This window comes from Branchiostoma belcheri, unplaced genomic scaffold (assembly GCF_001625305.1).
Source record: "Branchiostoma belcheri isolate BF01 breed outbred unplaced genomic scaffold, Haploidv18h27 scaffold1, whole genome shotgun sequence".
NCBI classification, from domain to species: Eukaryota; Metazoa; Chordata; class Leptocardii; order Amphioxiformes; family Branchiostomatidae; genus Branchiostoma; species Branchiostoma belcheri.
Window position 1 is genome coordinate 9,188,643 of NW_017802379.1, and position 8,949 is coordinate 9,197,591.

At 40.8% G+C, this 8,949-nt stretch overlaps 1 protein-coding gene across 2 annotated transcripts in view; it reads left to right on the top strand.

The window, feature by feature from the left end:
- The window catches only part of LOC109466324 (E3 ubiquitin-protein ligase TRIM37-like), a 23,921-nt gene that overhangs the window by 8,508 nt on the left and 6,464 nt on the right, over nt 1-8,949 (top strand). For both annotated transcript variants that reach the window (XM_019764044.1, XM_019764051.1), the window contains exons 9-20: nt 1,295-1,419; nt 1,546-1,596; nt 2,000-2,081; nt 2,636-2,712; nt 3,009-3,119; nt 3,503-3,622; nt 4,301-4,364; nt 4,558-4,639; nt 5,912-6,198; nt 6,541-6,644; nt 7,502-7,719; nt 8,220-8,444. In XM_019764044.1, coding sequence (XP_019619603.1) covers nt 1,295-1,419; nt 1,546-1,596; nt 2,000-2,081; nt 2,636-2,712; nt 3,009-3,119; nt 3,503-3,622; nt 4,301-4,364; nt 4,558-4,639; nt 5,912-6,198; nt 6,541-6,644; nt 7,502-7,719; nt 8,220-8,444 — 1,546 coding nt within the window. The remainder of the gene's footprint in view (nt 1-1,294; nt 1,420-1,545; nt 1,597-1,999; nt 2,082-2,635; nt 2,713-3,008; nt 3,120-3,502; nt 3,623-4,300; nt 4,365-4,557; nt 4,640-5,911; nt 6,199-6,540; nt 6,645-7,501; nt 7,720-8,219; nt 8,445-8,949) is intronic.

Sequence of the window (8,949 nt, forward strand, 5' to 3'; positions counted from 1 at the left end):
GTCATTTTCACTTGCCCGAACCAACTTTTCACTTGCCCGAAATATAAATGACATATATCTATGCATTTATCATTGCAACAATGAAATCCTTTATTTAAAAAACACTTAAATGTTTTAGGCAATAATACACTGAGTCATTCATGATCTAACAGTTAATAATATTAACATTGCTACTCAAACCATTTTGTTAACGTTAAAGGTACAGATTTTCCGCAACAATGAAGACAATGTAATGATTCAATGTTCTTTATTTCTCAACTTTTCAGGTAACACTACATGTCTGAAGTAGTTTCATTGACTGAAAAATAATTAATAAAAAATAAAATACAGCAAAAAAAGCTCATGGAAAAAGGACAGAGTAGAAAACATAAAAGGGGAAGAATGAATAAAAATAGGCTTCATTTGGAATTGCGTACTAGTATAATTATTTAATAATATAACAAGCTTCACAAATGTCTAAATACTTTGCTATTAATATCAATTATTTCTTCAACTGTATCAAAACAATCTACAACCTAGTTTCAGTTGACCTTTGAACAAATGAAAAGTCTGCACAACAGAGATCTGCCCATTGCAAGTTTTCCTTAGAGGAGTTCTAGTAGAAAATCATATCAGTCACGCATTGCCAAACTTCCCAGATCCTGGACGCTCCTGGGCCATGAGGGAGGATCTCTTTTCAAACACAAACTTTGCCAACAATCAAATATTTGTGGCTGATAAAGATATTTATCTGCTTAGTTTCCTCCCAAATTTAGGCCAGATGGTAGTTCAGAATTCTGGAAACATCGTGTACACTCCGTCCCGCTACATGTAGGTCCCGCTCCGCTGCACAAGTTTTGAAGGCGAGATCTCGTCACCTGACCCCTCTAATGGTATAAGGATATCAAGTCTCGCGAGAGTCGGGTCGCGAGGTCACGCCAGATGAAATCAAGATGGCGGCCCGGATGTGTGTCGGGGCCTGTTTTTCCTTCGAAAAAAAGCTGTTTGCCGCTTTATTTGCCGAGATAATGGTATCTACGGACTTGTGATGGGTTTTCTGACAAATGAACATGATTTTGCCTGGCATTGATATGACATTCTTACGGGAAAAAATAAGAAATTTTTGCCTCTAACAGCGCCATAGCCAATAATTCAGGCGCACAGCAGATTCTCTGCCGGTCGCGCAGTGCGCGACCAGAGTAAACAGTTTAGTCACATTTCATAATTTTTGGTCGCATATGCGACCAAAACGGTCGCAGTCTGGAGGGTTGAACAGTTTGTTTGTTTAACTGTTTGTTTGTTTGTTTGTTTACAGCTGAGGTCCTGTAGTAAGAGTGAGCTGATAGCCAAGAGTACGGAGCTGCTACAGATGTTTACCCAGGTGCACAGAAAGCCTATGGCGTCCTTCGTCACAGCACCTGTACCTGCTGACTTCACCAGGTGAGGCACTCATGCACTTACACTTAGGCATTTGTTCAAATTTTGTATCAATTTTAGTAAATGATAGCATGTGTTCGTCATTGTGAAGTTCATGGAAATCTGAGATTGATTTTTTTTTGTTTACAGTGAACTGGTGCCCCCGTATGATGCCAGTACTTTTGTCATTCAGACCTTTAGGTAAGCAGTCTCTATGATGATGATGATGATGATGACTTGTTTATTATTCACATAAACATAAACATACAGGTTAAAAGTCTGTGGCAGCCTAAATGGCTGAATTGTAGACTTTTTACAATTTAAAATCTTGAAGAATATTACCAATTCAGACTTCAATACAAACACTACATATACATAGGAAATACAATATCAGCAGTACGAAAAGCCAGTTCGGCCAGTATAACATCCAGTATGTTACAAAACCTGCGTATTGTTCAGCAACTTTCTACTACTATCTACTCCTACCAGTATATTAACCTACAGAGTAATGTTGTCCAATAGTTTAAAGAAAAGCAAAGCAAAATCAATGAAAACTTATGAGAGGTATGATTAATTATGTTGTTAACTGTACTTTCCTTGCCAGTGTGTTACAACAGAGAGCTGACCCAGTCTACAGTCCACCCTTACATGTCAACGGACTCAGCTGGAGACTCAAAGTCTATCCTGTAAGTCACTTCATCCCTCTAGTACATTCTCAAATGTCTTCAAATGCCATATTTATCAATAGAAAATAGCCTTCAGAAGATGACAGCCATAGGATACTGTCAGTGTGAATAAGTGTTCTTAAAAAGGCTTTACAGTTTGAAGTTTAGGTATACAGTTGATTGACAAAAGAAACAGTCATGCCTTCAAATATCAGAGTTATCAACCAAGAATTGAGGTGTTCAAAGACTTGTATTTCCCCAGGACTATCGTAGACTGGAACTCGTCAACCAAGAATTGAGGTGTTCAAAAACTCGTATTTCCCCAGAACTATCGTAGACTGGAACTCATTGCCACCAAGCACAGTTGGGGCATCATCACTAGAAAGCTTTTAACAACTCCTGCAATTAAATGTGCAAAGATTGAGTGTAACAAGTAGTTTGGTGTGATATAGCCAGCTGCCGCCACGCTGCGTGCCTGCGAAGCTGGTGTGTTACGCCGAAGGGTGGTTATACTGATACAGACACAGACTTTCACCCTCCACACACTGTTGAATGTTGTTGTCCTCCCCCTGTAGGATGGCAATGGTGTGGTGAGAGCGAACTACCTGTCAGTATTTCTGGAGCTGTCAGCAGGACTGCCCGAGACATCAAAGTTAGTTCAAGTGTGACATTTTTTTCTGCAAAAGAGTGGAGTCAAATTTTCTCTGCCACTTTTGCCCACAATGTACGTTGTTGATCTGGAAGTATTGTCTGGAACTATAGTCCAATCAAAGTACGTCAAACAATGTTCTCATTTGTTGTAATTAATTCACGAACACCCAAAATTCCTAGTGGAAATGTGACATCTCTCGTTTCATTTCCTTTGTACTGGTATAACAATTTTGATGTATAGCGTAAGTATGCTTGAAACTCTTAGTACTGTGTCTAACCCATTCAACTTCATGGCAGATACGAGTACAGAGTAGAGATGCTGAACCAGTCCTCCCCAGACTCCAGTAAGAACATTGTCAGGGAGTTTGCCTCAGATTTTGAAGTGGGTGAATGCTGGGGCTACAACAGGTCAGTTTCTTTGTTTTTCTTTGTTTTTTTTTTGCTCAGAAAAAAACATGACATTAAAGTCTTTGTGATTTTGTTTTTGTATGGCTTGATGGTGTGTGTGTATGCATGTGGAGGTATTGTTTTGGGTGGTTTATCTGGGTTTGTGTGTATGCTTGTCCATTGCAGATTAGTGTGGGGTGGATATTTGGTTACTTGATTGACAGGGAGGTTAAGTCTTGAGGTGGGAGTAAGCGGGTAGTATGTGGAGGAGTTCAGGAAGTGCTTTGTGTACTACTTGACTAAATTATATCATCATCATACAATCAACTTCTCAGTTTCAATACATGCACAGTAACCCAGACACTTCTCGTAGGTTTGAAATCTCTGATTTTTTGTTGTTTTAGATTTTTCCGTCTGGACCTGTTGGCGAGCGAGGGTTATCACGACATCCCATCAGACACTCTGGTACTTCGCTTCCAAGTCAGACCCCCCACATTCTACCAGAAGTGCAGGGACCAGCAATGGTGAGTTCACCATCACAAATGTAGTCTTTGCATACGTCTCAGGGTTCTCACCAGGATTTTTTCATTGCATAGGGGTCAAGTAAAGAAGAGCAACTTTCGTGGCACAAATCGCACATTGAGCCAAAATATTTTGAAACTCACATAGTCATATCCCCCTGAGACACTATTTCTTGTTTGATGAGGAACAGATTTGGTGAAGTTAAGGTTTTCCCTTTGCTATAGCTACATTCTAAAGTTATATTTTCATTTTTTGCAAGATTTATGAAGGTTCTCCCCCAAAAAACACCCCTATGCTGGTTGAAAGACAGGATAGGGGTCAAATTTATAGCATAGGGGGTCAAAATCATAGCATAGGCGGCCCCTATGCTAAAAAGGACTGTATCTTTACAGGTTTGTCGTAGAGCAGGAATTACTGTATGTACACCTTGAAATGTTTGTGGAGGATTTATTTTCATGGCTTTTACACTGGGAAATCAACACTGCAAATCTGTGTTTTTGTGCTACAGCATTGTTTACAAACTTGACCTCCTTTGCACTCCTACTAGCATGATATTAAATCCCAGCATAGGTGAATTTACAATAACCTTTAATCTTCAGCTACCTCTGAAGTAGTGCAAATATGCAGAAAGCAAGGATTTCAAACCCTGTAGATAATGTATCCACACCTTGATGTTCCAGGCACATTCGACAACTGGAGTCTGCTCAGGCCGGATATGTTGCAACTGTCAATGATTTAAAAGAGGTAAAATGTTGTCTGTTATTTATAGATAGAAGTGCTACATACAGCAGGATATCTTTCTGAATTTTGCTCTCTTGTTTCTTGCTGGCTCAATAGAAATTTTAGTCTTCACAAATGATTAGCAAATGATTAGCAGCCTAGAACTGGTTTTGTGTGTGTTTGAAATTTCATAAACTTATTTGCTGTTTGACTACAGAGACTAGCAATAGAACTGTCCCGGAACCAGAGAGGGTCATCAGGGAAAGTCGGCAAGGGGTCAGCAGAAGTGGCCACCACAGGTACCTACACTTTGTATTCATTCTTTAAATTTATTTATGAAGATTTACCACATTTGTGAAAGGATTGACATAACAGGTGACTATCACCTTTTCAAAGATGTCAACCCCGAGACCAGACTGTAAGGTTTGAACCACTCACACCGGGAAGGTCCCCTACTCTTTTCGATAAGTGCGGTGGGTTCTTTAACGTGCGTGGGGTGTGGCTCTCCCTAAACACGGGACCTCCATTTAACGTCCTATCCGAGGGACGTCCCTAACCAAAGCTAGGTACTCATTTACACCTGAGTGAAGTGAGGAAAGTCGTGTAAAGTACCTTTCCCAAGGGTACAACGTCGGGGCGCATGTTAGGACTTGTTCGGGTATGACCCGGAATCGAACCCGGGTCTCCCCGTTTCATAGTCCAGTGATGTACCACTACACCACACGACGCCACTGTTTATTAAAGCATGTGCAAAAACTGTGCAATTCTCATTTCATTCACATCCATTTCTAGTTTAGACTGCATGTAGATGATCAAGAAATTGTATGTGGTTATGCGTTATATATAGCCACACATGATTGCAGCTGATTAGTGCATCTGCACTGCTTTGAATGGCGACGTAAAACGCAATGTACAAAACTTTGGCACAAGAAAAAAATGAGTTACAGGAGTCTCCCCAGAAATTCTAAGGGTGCTCCCTAATTTGGTGATGAAAAATCAGCGAATTCTTAATCTTATGAAAATACTAAGAGAAAATCCTAATTTTGAACATTTTGGGAGAGGTGCTTGGATTACGGGGAGAGGGGGAGCACCCTTGCTTCATTGCTTGGGGAGAGCCTTGAGTTAAAACCGTGTGTAAAACGTATGGGAAGGGAAGTTAACTGAGATCTGTGATGTTGCCTTTGAAAGTACGTCATGTTGTACTGATGTGATTATGAAAAACTTAAACTGTTCTCCAACTCAAAATTTGACTCACTAGAAATTTTCGACTGAATCACTCAGTCTTCCTCAGCTATCTGGCCCAAATGCTGTGGACACATGATTTTTGCTCAACCGGGACAAAGGGTCAAAAGTTGTCTGAAGTCGATATCGCCCCCTGTCCCGGTTGAGCAAAAATCATGTGTCCACAGCATTTGGGTCAGATAGCTGAGGAAGAATGAGTGATTCAGTCGAAAATTTCTGGTGAGTCAAATTTTGAGTTGGAGAACAGTTCTAAGTTTTTCATAATGTAATTTACCAACTCAGATGAACTTTCATGCTGTTGTACTGATGTGATTTGTTCCCAACCACAGAAGCAGACAACAGAATGACCTTCATCGAGAGTCAGCGAGGAGACAACCCGTCTCCCGTTCACCCCATCCTCAAACCCCGCGCCAAGCGCGTAGACTCCGTCCCCATGGACCTCTGTACCACCGAGGCCGCCTTTGACGACGACATCGAAGAAGGTCCGCTGGTGAAGCGCCCGTTCAAGAGAAAGGGGCCGCAAGGCTCGGACATGGACATCGAGAGTCTGGAAGTAGGGAACAGACAAGAGGCCGCAGATGCTCAGGAAAGAGAGGACAGCACAGAAGAAACACAGGTTCAGTATAATCATGCAGTCTGTTGTTCACAAGTGTAACAATGCTGCAGTTCTTGTGGTAATCACTAGGGGGGGCTTCAAACTGGTGATCCCACTGAGTGCTTTTGCCAGAGAACTAACAGTATTACCAAGACATTACACTGCAATGGAGCTGTGGGTTTAAAGCTGGACACGCTGTTTTCTGAAAAATGAGTGAGTGCAAAAGACTTGAAATTTCCTCCAGTAGTTTGTGTCTTTGGCTGTGTGAGACCTACATTGTACTACTACACTATGTGTCATGAGCCCACGTTTTAAAACAAGACTAAGATTGAAGTTGTTGTAAACTCGTTTTGCAACCGTTAGGAGGCAAGTGAAGGTGACCTTGACGACACCACCCATGACGAGGCAGATGAGGAAGAGCAGTCGGAGTCCAGTAACGATGAACGTGACGTGGATGAAGAAACCATGTAAGTCATTAGTGTACATGTATCTGCTATTCATCTAAAGTATGACTTCTTAAAGCTGCATTATGTAACAGTATACAAGAAGTGAATTTTCTGGTAATTTTTTTTGCATAGTTGAATGAATCCTAATCCATTACAAATAATTGCTATTCAGGAAGTTGAGGTGCCAAAATATGATGCTTTACGCCTTACGAGTGTGTTTAAAGACTGGGAACACCAGCTGTCAGCCATATTTGTTTACATTCTGGTATTTGTGGTGGTGCTTCAAAATGAGCTGTTTTTATAGCATCAACCACAAATGTCAGAAATGCAAAATAATGGCACAAATATGTTGAAAAGTGGAAGTAAATTATTAATGCACAATTTTTTTTTATTAGGCCACACCAATTTAATTTGTTGTTTCCTGGATTCACCCTGTCCATTTTTTCGTGATTTGCAAAAATCCATTTTTTCGCGATTTAAAACATTTTTTTTTTGGTTCTAAATCAACTGCAAAATGCTCAATGAAAGAAATATTTTGGCTCCAACAGTTGAAGAAAGTCCTTTTCTTCCTAGTTGATAAAGTTTTTCAATGTAACAATGCAATTTTTGGTTTCATTAAAAGTTCAAAATCTATTGTTTTAATTATAAACCAACCGGGTATGTCCACTTCATGGCTCATATTGATTGTAACATTTCCAGATATCATGAGGTGCATTGGCCTGTTTTTTTTTTTTCGCCCTGTCGCTTCATATTTTTTTCTGAAAAAATCCGAGAAACAACAAATTAAATTGGTGTAGCCTTAGTATATTTTAATGTTTGGTGCAAAAATGTTACATAATGCCCTTTTAACATAAACCTTTGTTCTACATGACATTCAGGTCAGCGGACATTGATGTTGAGAACTGGCAGGGTTACGACATGGAAGATGGAGAGATGGAGGGAGCCGTGGGCTTCTCCCTGGACCAGGGGAGAGACAGAAGGAGAGAGCAGGAGAGTGACGAGGTGCGACTGCTGCGTCTCCTGGAGCTGAAGGACAAGAGTTCCACCGACAAGTGGCTGTTTCCATCCAGACCCAGCGCTTTGCTGAAGAACGAAGGTAAAAGTTAGTTGTAAGCATTTGGTAGAACACATTACACTCCGACACAAAACACAGATTTTTCACCGTTTTTGTTGGATGTGTCATTATTGCTTATTAGAATGTTACCCGTTGCAGACAGTATCTTTTCCAATACAACATTTGGAAAGTTTAGATATGGAAATAGAACCCTAAACGAGACATTTTCCCTAAGTGCTATGCACAACCAATTACAGGTTTTGTTAAATGTGCGAAACCTGCATAATTTTAAACATTTACTTCAAGTACAATTACCTCTTTTACAGCCTGATTTTCCATTAGCCAAAATGTTTTATTTGAAATATGAACACTGGATTCTTATGTACACAACCAAGTTGACAACATTTTGGCCACCTTCCTCAAGGCATAATGGAAAGGAGTTGCATTAATTGGTTTACCAACTTGTTCATGTAAGACTTAGTTCGCGAAAAGAAAAACAAATTTGTTTGGAAGCCCTGCCCTGACATTCACACCACATGTAGAACTCTTCGCCGACCCAGGAAACTCCCGGCGGTTTCGGGAGAGGCGGAAGGACAAGCTGCGGTACCACACGGCGCCGTCCCTCAGCAGCAGAGTCTTCGACACCCTGAACATCCAGCTGCCGGAGGTGACTCTGGGGAACTCTGGGAACACAGCCTGTAGGGAGTACAGCACTGTACACATTACTGTGGGCACGGAGGCTCCCAGCACTGTTAGCACTGACAAGGGTAAGGGATCATTTACATTGTATTTAGGCAGAAAATGATGTACAATATGACTGATTGTCATGAAAGTGCTATTAGATGACAGGGCATGTTGACTTAGAGTTTAGAGGTTCTGGGTTCAAATCCCTAGCAGGCCCAGTGATGCTCACTCAATTTAGGTGAAAATGGCTTTGGCTTAGAGTAAGAATGTCTTTTAAGATGGGATCCCAAGCTGTAGGAGCCGCACCTCAAGTATGTTGGACATCCCTACAGAGTTAAAACCTACAGTCCTGTGTTATGCAGGTTGTACTTACTGTACAAAACTGGTTGGTGTGTTATGCCTAAAGACAGTTAAATGATTATGAGCAACAAACAAAGATGTCAAAATGCTGTACTTCAGTCTTATGGTATGACTATTGTAAATGTTTTGTAACATAAAAGACATTTTTACAAAAACCATCTGTTTCTCCTACTTGTTCCAGTTGCAAAGAGAGCCGTGTCCACAGGGCAAACTGCGCGTAGTGCGGCC